This window comes from Zalophus californianus, chromosome 17, assembly GCF_009762305.2.
Source record: "Zalophus californianus isolate mZalCal1 chromosome 17, mZalCal1.pri.v2, whole genome shotgun sequence".
NCBI classification, from domain to species: Eukaryota; Metazoa; Chordata; class Mammalia; order Carnivora; family Otariidae; genus Zalophus; species Zalophus californianus.
In genome coordinates, this window is record NC_045611.1 from 18,147,889 (window position 1) to 18,166,707 (window position 18,819).

General features: G+C 55.1%; 2 protein-coding genes across 7 annotated transcripts; both read right to left on the minus strand.

Annotated features, from left to right (window-relative positions):
* Nucleotides 1–4,562: 4,562 nt before the first annotated feature.
* NRN1L (neuritin 1 like) lies at nucleotides 4,563–6,067 on the minus strand. 3 transcript variants are annotated; one of them, XM_027620007.1, is made up of 3 exons: nucleotides 5,954–6,067; nucleotides 5,048–5,180; nucleotides 4,563–4,914 (listed from the first exon to the last, which is right to left on the minus strand). In XM_027620007.1, the coding sequence occupies exons 1-3, from the start codon at nucleotides 6,042–6,044 to the stop codon at nucleotides 4,629–4,631; spliced, it is 510 nt and encodes a 169-aa protein (XP_027475808.1). In that variant the 5' UTR covers nucleotides 6,045–6,067; the 3' UTR covers nucleotides 4,563–4,628. The 3 variants fall into 3 exon arrangements, with proteins under 3 accessions (XP_027475808.1, XP_027475809.1, XP_027475810.1); XM_027620008.1 differs by having other exon boundaries at nucleotides 5,048–5,159; nucleotides 5,954–6,053; XM_027620009.1 differs by having other exon boundaries at nucleotides 5,048–5,156; nucleotides 5,954–6,042.
* Nucleotides 6,068–6,438: 371 nt separating this feature from the next.
* Nucleotides 6,439–17,818, minus strand: EDC4 (enhancer of mRNA decapping 4). 4 transcript variants are annotated; one of them, XM_027618133.2, is made up of 29 exons: nucleotides 17,534–17,818; nucleotides 14,811–14,967; nucleotides 14,365–14,476; nucleotides 13,969–14,068; nucleotides 13,512–13,701; nucleotides 13,284–13,431; nucleotides 13,093–13,197; nucleotides 12,655–12,764; nucleotides 12,475–12,558; nucleotides 12,286–12,381; nucleotides 12,094–12,196; nucleotides 11,795–11,975; nucleotides 11,630–11,702; nucleotides 11,431–11,522; nucleotides 11,164–11,351; nucleotides 10,962–11,071; nucleotides 10,714–10,870; nucleotides 9,982–10,415; nucleotides 9,794–9,898; nucleotides 9,556–9,708; nucleotides 9,430–9,466; nucleotides 9,118–9,295; nucleotides 8,848–9,003; nucleotides 8,627–8,742; nucleotides 8,363–8,528; nucleotides 8,088–8,274; nucleotides 7,770–7,989; nucleotides 7,216–7,379; nucleotides 6,439–6,973 (listed from the first exon to the last, which is right to left on the minus strand). In XM_027618133.2, the coding sequence occupies exons 1-29, from the start codon at nucleotides 17,616–17,618 to the stop codon at nucleotides 6,781–6,783; spliced, it is 4,200 nt and encodes a 1,399-aa protein (XP_027473934.2). In that variant the 5' UTR covers nucleotides 17,619–17,818; the 3' UTR covers nucleotides 6,439–6,780. The 4 variants fall into 4 exon arrangements, with proteins under 4 accessions (XP_027473934.2, XP_027473932.2, XP_027473931.2 ...); XM_027618131.2 differs by having other exon boundaries at nucleotides 6,441–6,973; nucleotides 10,714–10,873; XM_027618130.2 differs by having other exon boundaries at nucleotides 6,441–6,973; nucleotides 11,164–11,363.
* Between the last annotated feature and the right edge of the window lie 1,001 nt (nucleotides 17,819–18,819).

Below are 18,819 nucleotides of genomic sequence, written 5' to 3' on the forward strand. Positions count from 1 at the left end.
CCCAGGCCGCCCTTGAGCCAAGTAGCTGGGAGGACCTCCGGAGAGAGTGGCTACGCGTTTAATCGCGGCTCCGAGCGTGGCCTGCCAATCAACGCCTTCGGGGCGGGAACTTACTCTCTCCCTTGGGTGAGTCTAAGTAACCCTCAAAGTACCCCCACCGTAGGCACGGGAAGGGACCTTCCTACCGGGGAGGTAGGAAGAAACTGTCAAATTTCTGGTTAGGGCAGAAGGACGCCCTGTAGTGCAAAGTTGGGGACGTAGTGCGTTTTCAACAGAAGTTTTTGGAAGTGCCTCCGCAGAGGGTCGATTTAAATTTCATTAGCAAATCACTTTTTTTAACTGCAATTAAAATAATTGAGGCCCTCAGCAGTGTTAAATTTGGCCTGCATCACAGTAGAGTTGCAGATGGTTAACTTGAGGATCAATGAAGGTGAAGTTAGTCTTGGGCTAACATCGGAGTAACGGTGTTTTGTTTTAAACTAATTTTGTTTTGTTTTAATTTGTTATTGAATATAAGTGTATTCTGAGACTGCAAATCAAGTAGATTAAAAAAAATTGTTACCATTAAGACATCTCTAGATCAGAATTATCTCACTACTTTACAATAAACCCAAATTGCAGGGGGGGCAGTAAATGCCGGAGGTAATAAGAGCATTGTAACCTCCTTCCATCTACCTCATTTCTGTCGGTTCATTTGTTAAAATATTATTTACTTCATACATGAAATTATCTTTAATTGACTTATAAGCCAATGTTATACTTTAAACCTAAAAATAAATTAAAAGCAATAAAACATCATGGTCTGTTTCATGTAGCAGAGTTTCATAAAAAAATTTATTTAAAAAAAACACCTTTGGGAGGTGGGGGGGCAGAGTAACCGGGTGATGGGCATTAAGGAGGGCACATGATGTGATGAGCACTGGGTGTTATACGCAACTGATGAATTGTTGAACACTACATCTGAAACTAATGATGTACTGTGTGTTGGTTAATTGAATTTAAATTTTAAAATATTAAGAATTAAAAAACACCTTTAAAAATCGTTGCTGCCCCACCTCCCCCCCCAAAAAAAAAGTCACTTCCAAAAGTCTAGTGATTAAGGGCATGACTTTGGGGTCAAACAAACCTGGGATCATATCCCAAGCTCTGACACTTTCACAGCTGTGTAACCTTAGGCAAGACATCTCTTCTCCTCAAGCCTCATTTTTCTTATGTTTTATGGGGATCATAATCCTGACCCCACAGAATTGTTGTGAAGGTTAAAAGTAATATGGAATTCTAGGGTTGGTGGGGCTTAGAAATTCACACACAACACCCCAATTTTACAGACATTCAGCAAATTAATCCAACAAGTATTTATTGAGCCCTTGCTACTGGCAGATGCTGGTCTGGACTCTGGCAAAGAACACAGGGTCCTGAGATGAAGAGGTATGTCGATGCAGAGGGACTGGGTTCAGGACATTCATCCCCCAGTCTCTCCCCTGAGCAATAAGCTATTCCATGTCCACAGAGCTGTAAATGTGAGACACACCCTCACCATTATGCTCTGGCCTGGGCAGATGTGTCCAGGGCCCAGTCTGGCTATCAGCCCACCCCTCTCCTCCAGCTCTGCGATAAAAGATACAAAGCTCTTAAGCCCCTGGCCAGAAAGCAGATTCTGTCCCCACCCCCATGCACACACGCCAGGTCGATCAATTCCAGGGAAGAGCAGGGACTTAGGGAGCAAAAACCAGGGTAAAGTAGGTCACAGCAGGAGGATGGTAATTCCCCCTGATGGCTGGCCAAAGCAGTTGAGCCCCTGCTCCTGGAAGCAGACTGCTCCTAGCCACCCACCAAGAGGGGCTGTGAGAAGACTTTTGGGGTCTGGATTCCCAGCATCATCCTTCCCAAAGTATGCCCAAGCTAGGTAAGGGGGCTGCCCCAAATGACACATCCTCCATCCTGAGGTCATTCTCAATCCAAGCTCTTACTGACTATAACACGTTCTTTTTTTTTTTTTTTAAGATTTTATTTATTTATTTGAGAGAGAGAATGAGATAGAGAGAGCATGAGGGGGGGAGGGTCCGAGGGAGAAGCAGACTCACTGCTGAGCAGGGAGCCCGATGCGGGACTCGATGCCCGGACTCCAGGATCATGACCTGAGCCGAAGGCAGTCGTTTAACCAACTGAGCCACCCAGGCACCCTGTTGACTATAACACTTTCTATGCTGGGCTTAGAGTTTCTGTCTTTGAGTCCACACACTTCCACAAGTGTACTCTTTATACCCAGCCCTAAGTTGTGTGCTAGAGACATAAAGAGGACGTGTTATAGAGTGGAGAATTCCGACCTGGACCCAGACAGTAGTAAGCCAGTGTTATCAGTACTAAGAAGACAACTGGGGAGCTGTGTGGACCTGTAGGAGGCTTCTGATTCAGGTTTGGAGTCAGGATTAGGAAGGAAGTGATACCGAGCAAGAAAAGGAGTTCACCAGGAGGATATGGAGAAGGGCATTCTGAGTACAGAGAATAAATGTACCAAGACCCAAAGAGGGGAGGGGCTGGGTAGTCAGTTGGTTAAGCGTCTGCCTTCCACTCAGGTCTGATACCGGAGTCCTGGGATCGAGCCCCGCGTCCGTTGGGCTCCCTGCTCAGCAGAGCCTGCTTCTCCCTCTCCCTCTGCTGCTCCCCCTGCTTGTGTGCTGTCAAATAAATAAATAAAATCTCAAAAAAAAAAAAAAAAAAGACCCAAAGGGATAAATCCTGGCCTTTCCTTTTGGAAAATTCTGGTGGTCAAAGTGGGGCAGATGTGGGAGAGATTTTCTCCTGAACTTTCTCCTTTAGGTGATGTGAGAAGATGGGTAATGACTGGTTGGAAGGGGCACCTGGGTGGCTCAGTCGTTAAGCGTCTGCCTTCGGCTCAGGTCATGATCCCGGGGTCCTGGGATCGAGCCCTGCATCGGGCTCCCTGCTCCGCAGGAAGCCTACTTCTCCCTCTCCCACTCCCCCTGCTTGTGTCCCCTCTCTCGCTGTGTCTCTCTCTGTCAAATAAATAAATAAACTCTTTAAAAAAATAAATAAACCCAGATCTTAAAAAAAAAAAAAAAATGACTGGTTGGGAGAAGTGAGATAAAAGTACAGGTGAATGAAGCAGAGGAACAAAGGTAGGGCAGAGAGAGTTGACTGAGGTATCTGAGCTAACTGGAATGGGATGGTGTTTGAGAAGAATGGATGAAGTAGGGCTCCTAATACACGAGGATGGAGGTCTCTGGAGGCACCTGTCACGCTGGAGCCAAACAAGGGTTCAATTAGGCCTGGTTCTGTCCTGGAGGCAGTAGCCCCCCAGCATGGGGGGCTTTAGTGTAAACCTAGTCTGCTAAGCTCTAGATTCCTACCCTGATTCCTTTGGGCTCCTCTTGTAAAGCCCTCTCCAACTCAGCCCCATCTCTCCTCTACCACCTGTAAGTCTCACACCCTGACCTCCTCTATCACCCCCCATCACATGCCTTCCCTGAGGCCTCCCCTGATGCCAAGGACTGAGTAGGTAGATTCCTGCTCCACGCTCAGACAGGAGTCGCAGGAGTGGACGGAATCAACTGTGGGCAGAACTGGCTTATGCAGGGACTCATAGACAATGAAAAGGGGCTTTAACATCGGAATCAGTTCTAAATTTTAAAAAAGTGGGGGGCATAAAGCAGAGGGAATGAGAGCAGAAGTCAGTGAGGCCATGGCACTGCCCACACAAGTCATGGGGTGGTAGCTTGGAGTAAGGTCCTAGAGGTGGTGGTGCAGGACTGATTGAGAGAAGGTTTCACCCTCTCTGAGGACTCCTCCTTCCCTCAGGATTCTGCCCAGGCAGATTCTTGCTCTTCTCCACCAGGATGAACAGGATTTCCTCACACATCACATACTCATTCCATGCTTCCAGAAAGTCTTCTGGGATTATCGACTTCACACTGCATACCTCTTCTCAAAGAACAAGGTACAGCAGAGGCCAGAGAAATCCTCATCAGGACCCCAGTTTCTGCAGCTCCAGGTCACCTCAGGGACTTGAATATAGACCCCAATATGGACTCCCCACCTTCGGGAACAGGTTCCCCTCAGGTAGACCAGGACCCCGGAGACGGAGAGGAAAGAGCACTTAATTGTCTTGAAGGCCAAGATGGTAGTTAGCAGAGATGGTAGGAATGTGGAGGCCAGAACGAACCTGGGGATGGGGGTGAACTGGCTCAAGGGGGGTGGGGGCGGGGTGGGACACTTCACCCCCTCACATGTCCATAGGGGCCAGAATAGGAGGGGCAGGCAGGAGGTAGAAATGCCAGCCCAGGAGAACAGAGGAAGGCTGTGCATTCCGGAAGATTTCGGGTCACCACCAGAGCTCCTGGAACCTGCACACAATGGAAAACTGCTCAGCCAGCCCTGGGAAATGAGTGTCTGTAAGTAGAAAGATTGAGTCCCCTGTGGTGGCCATGGGTCCCGCCTATCCATCCCTGGGGATCAGCTTCTGGAGGCTCCGCCCCAAGCAAGCGGGGCTGGCTGTGGCCAGAAGAAAGGAAGGAGCTTAGTACAAACATAAATACCTTTAATGAAAGCCAAGGGCACTCTGCAGATCCCCAGTAGGAGGCCGGGGTGCTGCTACTCCACCAGACTGGCTAGGCCAGAGGCCCCAGGAGGCAGGCGAGCGCCAGAGCAGCCGCCAGCAGCGGGGGTGTTGGGGCGGGGGTGGGTGCAGATGCTCTTGCCTGCAGCGTCTCCTGGTTGGTCTCAGGGCCTGTGCCATGCTCCCTAATACGCACAGGGGTGCCACACAGAGCATGCAAATTATCCGGGTGCGCGGCCCGGCGAGCTTCTTGCTGTAGTGACTCCCACACAGCGGCAGCCTCCTCTGGGCAGTGCAACAGGACTCGGGAGGCACAGATGTGGAAGTCATTCCAAGACCTGTTAAAGGCTTGGGGTTAGGATAATTAGGTGGGGCAAAGAGGTTTTTGTAATGGGAAGGGAAAGGTTCAGGCCCCAGGGTGGTGGTGAGGGGGTCCCACAGTTAGGTGGCTGTCTTCACACCTGCTCTTACCTGCAGACAGTCTCCAGCTCGCCTCCAAGACCCATGTCGTCCCCCAAGCGGATGAGACAGTCCGCGAAGCCCTGGTATATGGTGTCACAGCCCCCTGGGCCCATTGCAGCTGCTGCCAGGGGAGATGTAAGGACTAGGGGTGGGGGTGGAGAGTGTTTGATAGAACGAGCCGCCCCGCCCCCCTTCATGGCCAAGCCCCCAGGGGCTTGTTTACCTGGGTATGCTCGGGGACGTGACTCAGCGTGAAACAGAGGCACCCCCGGGAACCAATGGGCATGTCTGGGGATCCACCTGCACTGTCTCCCCTCTGGGCACAACCCGGACAGGATATGTGGAGAGCAGTGGGGTGGGGGGAAGAAGGTGTCCTGTCCCAAGGGGTTGGCTCTTTCTCTGAGCTTCTAGGGTGACAGGTCAGGTGAGGATGGTCGAAGTGAAGGAGTCAGGACACAGAGAAGAGGGGCAGGGTCCAGGGCTACGGGCTCCCTTAACTGTCCTGCAGGCCGGACAAGCTTACTTGGTCATCCCACCCCATCCCCAAAGACAGGTGTTCTCAGCCAGGTAGGGCAGGACAGGTGGGGCCGGAATCCAGATCAGACCCTAAGAGAGGGCCTCAGGGGTCCCACAGTTGGTCTAGGGGGTCTCACAAGAGCCTAAGTCTCCCTTTACCAGAATGGGCGATGTGGAATTTTGGGGTCCTTTCCCCTTGACTGTGTCAGTTCATGCCTATTTTGCATCCTAAAGCCACTGGCACGTATTATCCCCTCCCTAAAGCCCTCACACCTCCTTTCCAGCCTGGTTCCCAGGGTTCAGGAAGGCTGGGCCTCAGCTCTCACACGCCCTATACCTAGACTAGGGAGACGGTGTGCCACCCAGCCGCTAAGCTGGGTCCAGCACTCCCGCACTCACCGAGTGGTAGCAATAGCAGCAACAGCCCCAGCACACCGGAAGGTCGGGGCAGTCTCTGGCGGTGCTGACAGGAGCAATAGCTGTGCATCATCCCCGCATCATCCCCGGCTGGGAGCCTAGTGCTGGAGCTAGCAGCTTGGAAGCAGCTTGGAAGCACAGCCCTTCGGCCCAGCCCCCGGAAGAAGAGATTGTGATTGGATGGGAGCCGGGGGCGGGGCCCAAGGCCAGCTGGCAGCCCGCCCCAGTACCCAGATCGGGAGGGAGGGGAGGGACCCCAGGGAGAAAAGCTGGGGACACGGGCAACCGCAGAGCTGACCCCAGGGCCCTTGTCTCAGAGATGGAGAGGGAATCTGGGAAGGTAGCTGTGCAGATGAGGGTGGGTGTCCAGGCACCTGGGTTAGCCTAGACAGAGCTCCACGCAGGGAAGAGGGGAGAGAGAACAGAGGTCCTTATCAAAGGTACACCAAAAGCACACACATACTCCATTTTATTCCAAAAGCATTTAATTGAATTTCTCAATGTTTTTCAAAAACAAAAAGATCCAAATCGGAGGTAAAAAGGAACATGGAAAATTCAACTCAAGTGGTGTCGCAATCTCAGGGGTCATGCTCCAGGCATGGCAGAACCCAAGAAGGCACAATACCCACCCTGGGCCCAGCCTAAACCTGCTGGCTACCACAGCCTATAGACCACAGCCAGTGCTCTCCCCTCAAACACCCCCGAGGTGGGAGCCTGAGCAGGTAAAAGAGTAGACATGACCCTGCTTTTCCCCTAGGCCTGTCTGCTGGCCTTCAGTGCCTCCCCACCCCTGGGCGAGGCAGGCTTAGCTAAGGGAGGCTAGGGGTTACAAGACCGTGCAGCATGAGGCTGAGACGCCGGGCCACTTTGCCAAGTGAGTTGTGTGGTTCAGCCTGCAGGAACTGGAAGAGCTTCTGGCGCACCTGGGCCATGACGGAGCCCATGTGGTCCCGAGTGATGGGGTCACTGTGGTCCAGGTGCATCACAGCCTCTTCCAGGTAGCTGTGGTGGAAGAAAGGGACAGCATAAAGGTGGGCTCCAGCAGACAGGAGCGCCCCCTGGTGGCACTGAGGCCCAGAAGGACTGCTGACAAAAGGGGGTGGGGGGGGTCTCAAAGTCGGAGATGGGTGGGGACAGAGGGGACTGGTGGAGAAAATGAGGAAGCAGAGTCAGGCAGGAGTCTCTGCTTGGACTACTCCTCCACCTTCACCCCAGCCTGTCTCCTGATCCCTGAGTCCACTCACCTGAGCTTGAGGTCAGTTCGAGTACCAAGGTCAGAGGCCAGCTGCTGGATGAGGGAAAGGAGCACAGGCTGGGAGAGTGGGCAGGGTGGCTGCCCAAAAACCTGCCCTGGGTCCACAGTTTCACACACATACAGCACCAGGTTCAGGTCAGCAGCTGTCAGGGCCTAGGGAGAGAAGAGTGTTTATAGCTAAGGTCAGAAGGGAATACCTGCTTGTCTGGCCGTGTGGTTCGGGTGAGGATGACCAGAGGAGGGTACTGAGGGCTCCGGAGGGGGGATGCTCAGGGGCCTAGAGACAGTACTAGAGAACCGTGTTGTTACTCTGGGGGATCAGGAAAGGTTTCCTGAGCGGGGTGGTCATGAAGCAAGGTAGGCGGAGGTAGAGATTTCGAAAGGGTCCAGGCAGAGGGGAAAGAAGGGGAAATGGCCTGAAGCCAAAGAGAACAAAGAATATTGTACTGGGGCCAGACCACCCAGAGCCTGGCGGGTAGGGTACGGTGTGTGGGTCCTGTCAGGAGACACCTGACCCTTACCTGGACCTACTGCCTGGCATACCTGCTGGAAGGCCTGATTGAGGTGGCCCTGCTGCAGCAGCTGCAGGATATGGGCTTGCTGGGCCTGGCAGTCAAGGTGGGCAGCGGGGACAGGCGTGCCAGCAGCTGAACGCATGGCCTGCATGATGCTAGACGTCACGGCGGCCTGTTGCTCCTTGAGGGCTACACTCACCTCGCCCTTAACGATGCGCTGTACCTGTGCTAAAATGGATTCCTGCAGACTGCAAAGGGAAGTGAGGGAGATGAGGCAGACAGGAAGTCTGGTCTGGCGCTTTCCAAACCCGGCACCTTGCCCAATACCCTGCCCAATACCACACACCTGCCCACAGCCACGTGCAGCTGGTGCTGCACCTCAGCCCGGACGCTGCTGGACACGGTGGCCGCCATCTGCTCAGTGGCGCCCTGCAGTGTGCTGACCAGGCCCCGCAGCTGGGCTAACACAGGCTCCCGTGCCTCCTGTTCTCGCGCCTTCCGGCTCTTCATGTGGCTCTCCAGCTGCTGCAAGTCTGGGAGGCGACCACAGGGGCCGTGAGAGGAATGGTAGGGGAAGAGAGGGACAGCCCCTCCCACCGTGAGGCATATGACCCCACTCACACTCTTGCGTGCCCAGTCGGAAGCTATCATTGATCTGTTGGAACATGGCCTGGCAGCTCTTCTCAAAGGCCGGCAGCACCACACTCTGGAAGGCTTCACGGTAGGCGGCCTGCATTGGCCCCTGTAATGTGTCTGCAGCTGCTCGGGCAATGGCATCTGTCAGGTTCTGGGGGTAGAGGGAGGGCTGAGTTGAAAGGCTAAGCCCAAGTTGGCATGACCAGGCCCACCAACCACCAACCTCCCGGGTCTCGGGCCCTATAGCACCTTGGACTTTAGCAGCTTGGAGATACTCTCTTTCATGCTACCCTCCACGGCTGTGAGCTTGGTGGCCACTGAGCTACTCAGCTGGCCTGTCACTGGCTCCAGGCTCCTGGAGACACCTGCGGCAGGACCAAGAGGAATAGGTGGAGCCACAAAAGGCAGCTTGGCAGACAGGAAGCCCCACTCCCACCTGGCCCATCCAGAAGTCTCCACGCCCAACTCACACGGAGGCACCGTCTTCTTGATCTCATCCCGTAGGCTGCGCTCCAGCCGCCCAGCGACAGCCGAAGACAGTGCCTGGGACAGTTGTTGGGTCAGCTGCTCCTGCAGCTGCCCACCCCGCTGCTGCCCCTCAGCCAGTGCCCGCTCCAGCCGCCGCTCTGCACTGTAGCTAAGGAATAGGCCTGGGGCAGGTCCCACATCCCTTCCTGGGCCAAGAATGCTGCTCCCGTCCCTAACCCTATGCCATGCCGGGCCATGACCCGTAAGGATACGCTCCTGCTCATGCCGTGACTCCAGGGCGCGTTCTACGTGGCCCGTGACGGTGCTCTGCAGACCTTCAAGCTGGCTGCAAAGACGCTGCAGCAATTCTTCCTGGCTGTGCCGCAGCTCTGCCAGCTCCCTCTGCTGTTGCCAAATTAGTGCTGGCCAGTCCTCAGGAGCTTCTGCCACCTGCCAAGAGCACCGACAGGCAGGTGATGCCTGCCCCATACATTCCCATGCACCAGACCAGGGAGTGGCCCAGAGCTCTCCCCCACCCTCACAGGGAGGAGTCCCAGAAATAGAAAGGCCGTTACTTCACTTACCTGGTGTTCCATGAGCCGGGATCCCACAGCTGAATCCCTGCCATGGACAAGAAGCACCTCAGGCCATGTCACACAGGGCAGCCGGAGGACCACCCCTCTCCCGGGCCATAGGACCTCACCCCCTACCCGTCATCTTTCTTGCCCTTTCTCTTAAGCTTGGGTGAGGCTCGAGGAGAACCCTTGGTCTTCCAGTCCTTGGCCGGTAGCCGTGGAGGGGGAACTTTGGCACCAAAGCCCCCTGCAGCAGAGGCAAGGCTAGCCACCTCATCATCATGGTCACTGTAAAAAGGGGAGGGAGAAAAATCAGCACCGACCCACTTGCGGGCCCTCCCTCATGAGACAAACAGTGTAGGGTGACATCCACCTTTGCTCAGCACTGGCATCCTGGCTGTCATGTTGCTGCAGCAGGTGGTAAGGTGGTCGGTGGAAGGCCAGGTTCTTGTGCTTCTCCTGGAGGCCATTCCTGGGACTGGAGGAACAGGCCAACTCAACAACGACAACTCTATCTGGAACCCCTCCCACCAGCACACGTTCCTCTCCCAGGGTCCTCACCTCTCTGCTAGGCTGCTACAGGTCTCACGAGTAATGTCTGGTGCCGTAGGCCAGACCTGACTGTCAGGGGCTGTGGCCTCCTGGGTCAATGCTGCCTCCAAAAGGGAAGGGGTACTATGCCGATCCCCATCCCCAGGGCCTCCATCCAGGCCAAGCTGGGAGCCAAGCTCGGGCCCTGGCCGGGGCCGTGGGGACAGCAGGTGGAGCGCTGAGGCAGCTGAGGCCATACTGTCTGGCTCAAGACCCTCAGGAGCAGAGGAGACAAAACCACGGGACAGGGCCTCAGAGGCGATCTCAGGGATGTCCTGGGACAGGGCAGTGGAAGCTGAGGAGATAACATCAGGGGAGCGGGTGCGGCTGGGAGAAGCCTGGGGTAGCCCCAGGGGCTCCACTTCCTGCAGCTCCAGGGACAGTGCAGAGGCAGCAGTAGGCACCTGAGGCAGAGCAGAAATGGGGCTTAGGTGGTGGGGCGTGGGGGTGGGGGGCACACATATGAGGCCTGATGTCTGCAGCGAAGGGACAGTGGAGAAGGGGGGTGCAGGTCAAAACTCCCACAGCCCAGGAGAAGAGGAGGTGGGGATGGATACAGGCTGAGAAGCTGCCCTCCAGGGAACAGGGGAGGCTGGGATGACCTCAGGGAAAGACCTCAGGTGCTGTGGGAGGAAAGTACCACCAAGCGTCCCAATACCACATACCTGCCACCCTGCACTTCATACACACCCAAACACACACCTGCCCAGGTGCTTTGGGAGTCAGTTTGTCAGCTGGCCCTGGGAGCAGGCTGGGCAAGAGGCTGCGTGGGCTTGCTTGCAGGCTGCTGCTGCTGCTGCTCAGTGCCAGACTGCCATCCAGCTGCAGCTTGGGGCTCAAGGTCAGCTCCTCAGGCGGCCTGCTGGCAGGAAGGCGGAGGTGTAGCAGCCAGAGCTTGGCATCACCTGGCACCAGCCCCCGCCATCCCCCAACTCTGACCGTCGCTTCACCTGGGCAAGGACTGGTCCACAGCTGAGGCGCTGCTCATGGCAGACACAGCTGTAAGAGAGGAGGAGCTGGGGCTGGAGCTGGAGCTGGAGCTGCTGGGGGATGCAGCGATCTGGGGAGATGCAGGAGAGTAAGGCTGTGGCCTGCACGTGGGGCGGTCCGGGGGCCCCCTGCCCTGAGCCCCACACCCCTCCCCCAGCACACCTGCTGCAGGGAGGCGCTAGGTGTCATGAAGGCGTCAGGTGTCATCAGCTTGGGCTTGGTCTCACTGCTCAGACTGAGGAAGTCAGCAGGCGCAGGCAGCTCCACTATGCGTCGGGGGTCGGGCTGGGAGCCTTGGGTAGATGACCCCAGGCCGTCAGAGCCCAGTTCAGGCCGAGACTCTCCAAATGCTGTGGAGAAAGCTGCCACTTGAGTCAGATCTCAGACCCTGGTCACTCAGACCCTGCCTCCCTCTTACACCTCACTCACTGAAGTCCTCATGGGCAGTGTGGGTGGGGAGTGGGGCCAGCACATCAGGGTTCAACTGCGGCTGGAAACGGATCTGCACATCCTGCAAGGCCCTACAGGCAGAGAAGGGTGAGCATGGGAGAGAGCTCAAAGAGGCCAGCATCAGTAGGGTGGGGAGGGGCACAGACAGGGCACAGGTCAGATTCCCCAACACACTCACTTAGTATGCACACAAAAGAGTTTGATGAGCACACCGGCTGCAGACTCCATGGCACCAGCTCCGTGGCTCCCATCTACGAAGACAGCGTGGGCAACTAAGCCCTGGCCTTCTATGCCTCCACACTTCGCTACAGACAAACATGTTCCCTGACCCTGAGCAGCTCACCAGCCCCTAGGCTGTCATTCTCCTCCTCGGCAGGCAGCACCTCAGTGTGCCGCAGTCGACAGCGACTCACGACCTGGATACCGAAACTCAGCACAGGATGGGTGAGCAGGAACTCAGAGATGGAGCTGAAGCAGGCACGGCCTTCCTCCTGGTTCTGCAGCAGCTCCATCACATAGAGGACCTGCACACACAGTGCACTCACAGCTGGGCTCAGAGGCTGTGAGTGCTGGGGCTGTGCTCGACACCCCTGCCTCCCTGACGATACCAGCTCTGCCCAGGCTGTCCCCACAACAGCCTACCTTCCGTTGCACATCGCTGAGAATAAGGTATTCTGCTGAGAGGTCCAGACAAACCTTGAGGCTGGGGGGCACACTCACTGAGCTGAAGATATCTGGGGAGAAGCTGTAGGGCCGGGGAGGCAGGATTAATGAGATAGAAAGTGGAAAGAGCCCAATCTGTCTCCCTGCTGCCCCTGCTCAGCCTCTGCTTACCGAATGGTCTGGAGGCAGGTCCAGGACACCGTGCACCACATCTTGAGCTCCCGATTCTGGTCAGCACCAGTGATGAGGAACCTCCAGAAAGGGACTCTGCAAAGCAGCAAGGCCTCGAATAGCTGGCTGGACCCCCTACTGGAGAACCAAGGTCCAGCCCTCTACCTGCCTGCCTGCCCACTCACTCACTCAGGGTCCTGTTTCTTGTGGTTGTCACAGAATAGGAGGCAGGAAAGGGACCGCCCATCATGAGGCTTCCATTCATGCAGACACCTGCAAGGAGGCAGACAAGGGATATGAGTGGATGATCTTGTCCTCACCTAGGGGTGGGGGGCGGGGGGAATCTTGGTCCCTCAGGCCCTGCCTTACCTTGGCTCATCCTGCCCCTCAATGTAGATCTGCCAGAACTTGACAAAGCCATCATGGCTTGCAGTAGCCAGGACAGTCCCATCAGGTGAGAGGGCCCCTTCACTCAGGCACTGGGAAGAACCCAAAGAGCCTTGCTTTGCCACCTGACTAGTGGTAGGAGCAAGCCCTTCTCCGGTGAGGATGGTAGTGAGCTGAGCTGACCCACAGTGGATGTGTACATCTGTATCAAAGCCTCACTAAATGAGGGGCTGTACAGAAGACCAGCCTCGCAGGGTTCAGCAGGTTAGGTGTGCACTCTATAGGTAAGGGCCACTTTGTGTTCAGAGTTCCCATGGGCAGAGTGCCAGTAAAGCTGCCTGCGCAGCTGAAGGTTCAAGGAAGAGATGAGGGGCGTAAGGAAACGGGGGAGGGCAGGGGGGCAGTCAGTCGCAGGCTTACGGTGCTGTGGCCTTTTACCACGATGAAGCCTTGCTTGATTTGGCTGACACGCACAGGCCAGGTGCTGTGGTTGGCGCGGAGCATGTCCAGATCCCACACCTCAGCCTGGAGGGTACAAGGTGAGTGCTCAGCCCCTGCCCACATCATGGCTTCTCTGAACCCTTCTCTCCCCACATGCCTGGTTCCCTCACCCGGTCCTCGTGCAACAGGGCCACCGTGGGGCTGCCCTCCTCACAGCAGTCCTCACTCTCCTCCGGGATGAAGGGGCACCAGATGATCCTGCGGAAGTGGTTCAGTGGTGTGCCCTCTGGCTGCTGGATGTGGACCAAGATCTCTTCTCTGAGCACGGTGTTAAGGGCTAAACAGGTGGATGATGAGGTTTGTCTGGTAGCCCCCATTCCACCCCAGAGAAAGGATACTGAATTTTGCCATTCACCAGAGCCAAGCGCCACACGAACAGGTTGCCTGCCTCATCCAGGCAGGCCAGCTGTGAGGAATTGAGGTGTGCAAAGGCCAGATCAGCCACACTGCCCGTGAAGCCCTTGAGCAGGGTCCGCTCTGAAGCGCTGACACTGATCACCCGCACCATCGCTGAGCCATTGCTGGCAGCTGGAATCAGAAGAGCGGGAGGTCCTGAGGAAGTATCCAGGCCCGGGCAGCAGCAGAGAAGCCCTGCCCTTGCCTACCTCTTTGCCACTACCGATCTCAAGCTCAGACTTCCCCCTCGGCTCCCCAAGGCCTGTCATAGGTGGAGGCAAGACAGACAAACCTTCTATTGTACCCTAAGAGCTGAGTGGGCTGAGTGGTCTGACACTGGACCTGCATCTCTGGGGCTTCCAGCAGAACACCTCCCTCCCCTCTCCTGCCCCTACTCACCCCGAATGGCATAAGCCAAAAAGGAGTTGGACACAGCTATCAGGTTGCCGTAGTAGTATTTCTGTTCCCAGTCATACTTGGCCACGGGCTGGATTTTCACCTGAGAACAAAGGGTGAAGATGGTCGTAGAGGCTGAGGGCTAGGGTAGATTTATCAGGGCCCGGTTGATCTCCAGCATCCCTGGGGACACGAGAGGCCACATGTGTGAGCCCAGCCACCTATTCACAACTCTTGGGGCCAGATTCCCACAGAGATGTGGCCGCTAACCCTGGCTTCCTGAGACTGAGGCACACTACCTGTCAAGGTGATCGTCACAGTAACTGGCAGCATGGGAGGGGAGGGAGAGGCTTAATGTGCCCGCATCCACCATACATGCCACAACGTCGTGGTGCCCACCTTGTTGCTGCCCCGTGCTTTGCTTGAGATGCTAGAGTCACTGCTAGCCACAATCTCCACCTCCTTGGCCAAAATCCCGATGCATGTAGAGCTGTCATCTCCTGTGAGGCAGCTAGGGGGAGGGGTGCACAAGCTTGACTCCTGTTCCCGCAAAGTCTCAATGGGCAGGGTTGGAAGGGGGAGAGAATACAACCACTCTGGTGAAGGTGTCAAGTCCCAGATGCTCAACTCTGCCTGCTCCACTGGTCCCCATACCCAAAGCTCCCTTTGCTCACCTCCCTCCTTAGTAATGGGCCTATTTCCATGCTAAAATGGAAGCCCAAACTTCAGATCCAGCCCAAGCTCTTGAGCTTGTCCTTGCCCCTCAACCTAGTACAAATATAATGTGGTTAAGTACACCACCCCAAGGACCCCAACACCACCACTGCCATTTCGCAGACACTCACATGACCTGCTTTTCCTGAAGGTTAATAGGTGGCATGGCCCGGAGACCAGGCTTGTTTGCTGAAGTACCATCACCTGAGCAGAGGGGGTCTGGGACAAGAAGCCCGTTGAGATCCCCATTGTAGGCATTAGATGGCCGCTGGCTCTCTGCACTGGGACCTGAGGACAAAAACGTCCACTCTATTGAGGTTGTTCCACCTACCCACTGGCCTCTCCTCCTACAGAACTTCATTTAAGAATCATGAGGTCCTCAGGACACCTGGGGGGTCAATTGGTTAAGCATCTGCCTTTAGCTCAGGTCAGGAACCCAGGGTCCCCTGCTCAGTGGGTAGCCTGCTTCTCCCTCGCCCTTTGCCATTCCCCCTGCTTGTGCTCTCTCTGTCAAATAAATGAAATCTTAAAAAAAAAAAAAAAAAAAAAAACCATGAGGTGCTCTAGGAACATTCAACTGAGGGAGCCATGTCAGTAGGGAGGAGTACCCTTGGTTCATCTTTTGTTCCATAAACACTGATGGTTGACACAATGTCTGCAAGAACCAAAGACATGCATGTCTTTGGAGTAAAGCCATCAAGAACCCTGTGAAGCCAATTAATATTTAGGCCCAGATTAGCACAGACGGACTCTGTACTTGAGGGAAGGCATGGGAAGGGTCAGGACAGACTTCATAAAAGGAGGTCCATCAGAGCCAGTGTGGCTGGACCACACAAACATAGGAAAGATGAAGGAAAGACAAGCCACAGAGGTCTCAGATATGAAGCCTTGGATGCTTAAATTCTCCCTGTGGCATTGAGAGCCACACAGAGTTTTAAACGGGAAGGTGACATGGTCTGCTATGGCCAGAAGAATGACTGCTCTAAGGAGGCATGTAAGATAGTTAAGAATCCAGGTAAGAGACATCAGGTCCTAGACCAAGACAGTGGCAAATGGTAGAGAAGGGAAGATGGGCTCCCAAGGCATGAAAGGACACTGATAAGATGTAGGAGTAAGAAAGGAAGGAAACTAGCCCCTCAAAGAAATGGCTCAGAAGAAGCCACCTCGGGCAGGTAACCTCAGAAGGAATGGACATGAAGGAACTGGACAATGGAGAGAAACTCTAGGATGAGGTGTGTAGTAGTCAGGAAAGGCAGCATTTCAGTTGCTTGCCGTTGGCTACTTCAAGCACCCTCATAGGCTCAGATACCACCCTAAAACTCCCAGGTGACAAGGAGACTAGGGCTCCACACTGAAAAACATGGCAAGTTTCTAGTCATAAAATAGTCTGGCATCTGACATGCTCCTCCAGTCCTCCAGAGGAGACAAGCAAGAGCTATTTGGCAAATGGGACAATTAAGTACCAGTCAACATATAAGGAATTAAGTGGAAAACCTCCAGGCCACTTCATTTGGATCAGAGCCACTTTAGCTGCTCAGGGGTAAGCTGGTCACTCTCCCTCCCAGGCAGGCTACCATGAGGACAAACAAACAAGCTGCAAAATATTGGCCATGCCAGACTCTACCAAACCTTTGAGCATTCTAGTCTTCACAGAGCTGATGAGCATGAGAAGTCTAAGCCAAGCTCACAAGTAAAGGGAGCACAGACTCCAGGTGTGGGGCAAAGTGCTCAGTGGTTTCAGGCAGCAGATGGATCTTCCCCAGGTGGCAAGGGGTAGCTAAACCCACCCAGTGTGAGCACCAGTGCCTGCTTTTAAAAGCAGCTAGTTTGAGCCTCCCAGCAAGTTTAAGAACAGGGTTTAAAGAAACACCAATTCTCAGCTGTGGCCACTGCACACTCCACACCACCATTACCAGCCGGTCTTTCAACCACTACAACTTTTCACAGGTCCCTAAACCTGTCAGGAAACTGGTGCCTTCACACATGCTATTTCTTCTTTGCAGAATGCCATTCCTGACACCGAATCACCTGTTCATATTATTAACACCTAGCCTAAACATTGTCTTCTCTCTCAAATCTGTTCTCAGGCACTCTCCAGCCCCAACCTCAGTACCCTGTCTCCATCACAGTACCAAAATACTCCTTTTCTTTTTTTCATTGACAACAGCATTATATTACAACCTCATTAGTTCTCTATGTCCTGGGGGCTCTTTGAGGGCAGGAGCAGCTCTGAGGTATCACTGCAAGCCCATGTAAAGTCTAAATGAATGGAAATATAAACTAGGGCTTGCCGATGTTTGTAGCCTAATCCAATCAGGGCCGTGCAGTCTGTGATTTGCTTTAATCCCAGAAAGGACACAGAACGGGGGTGGTCACCTGCCTCCTGAAAATCAGTTTTAGAACAGCAGGCCTGGAGTCTGTATTCCAGAGTGAAGGGCAAGTTGCAAAGGGTGACCAGTGGCTCCTCAGCACAGTGCTTAGGTCTAGACCCGGAACTCGGCATACAGGGCCCAGACCAGGCCTCTGAACTACACAGCATAAGGATGGGGAACCTGAGCTAGTCTCAGAAACACTTCAGACCTTGGGGCCAGGACACGAAGGGGCCCCTGCGGATTGAGAGAAGGAACCTCACCTTCAGCAGAGACGCTGAAGGACGAGGCAGAACGGCCCGGCACCGGGATGAGAAGGGATCTGCACCCTTGGGGGGCACGCTCAGGAATTTACTGCTCCAACCCTCGTCTTATCTCATCAGCCAGGAAGATGCGGTATGGGTCCTGAGGGACCTGCGGACCCTGAGGTCCGCGCCGCCCTTCTGCCCGCTCGCCAACGGCCCACCCCCGCTGTCCCGGCTCACCCCCCGCGGGCCGGTCCAGCTTGAGGATGTCCCGCAGGTGCTGCGTGGCGTCCTCGATGTCGATGCTCGCGCAGGAGGAGGCCATGGGCCCAGCCGCGGGCGCCTCGTCCGCGCCGCGTTCGTTTCGCTGCCGACGCGCACGGTGCAGCCGCGCACAGCCCTGCCGGGACCAGACAGCGGGACACCGGTCACTCGTCTCCGTCCACCCGCAGCCCGCAAACCGCCGCCCGCGCCGCGTCCCCGTACCCCACCGGCCCCACCAACCGCCTCCACTTCCGGCCCGCCGGAGCGCCGGCTCCCGGAACCTGAGCAGGGTGGAGAAGAAAGGTTCCGGGATGGGGGGCGGAAGCTTCGCGGCTCCCGGACCCCTTGGTCAACGGGAGTTCCTCAGGGTTGAGGTAGAGAAAACGTCCACGTACTGGACCACTCAAACCCCTATTCGGCTCAGGATATCCTGCCCAGGCTATGTCCATTCCCAGAACATGGACTTATGATGGGCCTGGAACTGGATCAACTCAGCCGCCCAGGTTACAGTCCCTAAGACCCTACCAAGGAAGCTGAATTGGTACGCCCCTACGTTTCCCCTTGGGGAAATGGGGCAGGGCAACCCAAGGTCTCAGGGGAATCATAAGCCCAGGAATTGCAGGGGAAATGGTCAAACCATGAACATCACATCGTTAATGTCCCCCAGCATCCCCTGCCCACCCAGGCCTGACACCCTCAGGCAGGAAGAAAGAAACCAGAGTTTACAAACACCTCTTTATTGCAGAAATTTCAGGCACAGGTACATGGAAGAAGCTGTATTGCAGATTTTATACAGGGTGGTGTAAGAGGCAGCAGGCACCTACCTCTCTCCCAACCCCCACTCCCCAAACACACAGCATCCTAAATCAGTCCCACTGAAATCTCCTGAATTTGTAGCCTTCTAGAAACAGTACATCATCCAGTCCTGTGCTCAGTGTAGCCTGACAACCTGTGGGGGTCTGAGGGAGTCCTTGGCCTCCATCTATAGTGCAGGAAGGAAGGGGGAGTGCAGGTCAGGCATAACTGTGGTGCCCTCACCAATCCTGAAACCCCTAAACCCCCTAGGTTTGGTTCTAGCTTCTGGTTGCTACCTTGCCACCAGGCTTATACCACCAGAGGTCTCAGGGCTAAAGGGCTAGTTCTGCAATGGGCAAGGCCTCTCTCCCCCAAAGTGAGAAGCAGAAACTGCCCCAATAGTTAAGATTTCCTGGGACTTGAAAACAATGTGAAGGTGTGTGTGTGTGGTGAGAGAGGAAGCAGGA

Coding starts and splice junctions, on each gene's coding strand:
- EDC4 (XM_027618129.2), bottom strand. CDS start 17,618: ATGGCCTCCTCCTGCGCGAGCATCGACATCGAGGACGCCACGCAGCAC. Junction 13,432..13,511: donor CTGGTGAATGGCAAAATTCA/GTATCCTTTCTC, acceptor CACCGTGCTCAG/AGAAGAGATCTTGGTCCACA. Junction 9,296..9,429: donor CCCGGCTCATGGAACACCAG/GTAAGTGAAGTA, acceptor TGCTCTTGGCAG/GTGGCAGAAGCTCCTGAGGA.
- NRN1L (XM_027620007.1), bottom strand. CDS start 6,044: ATGATGCACAGCTATTGCTCCTGTCAGCACCGCCAGAGACTGCCCCGA. Junction 5,181..5,953: donor GCTGCTATTGCTACCACTCG/GTGAGTGCGGGA, acceptor CCCCACCCCTAG/TCCTTACATCTCCCCTGGCA. Junction 4,915..5,047: donor GAGCTGGAGACTGTCTGCAG/GTAAGAGCAGGT, acceptor AGCCTTTAACAG/GTCTTGGAATGACTTCCACA.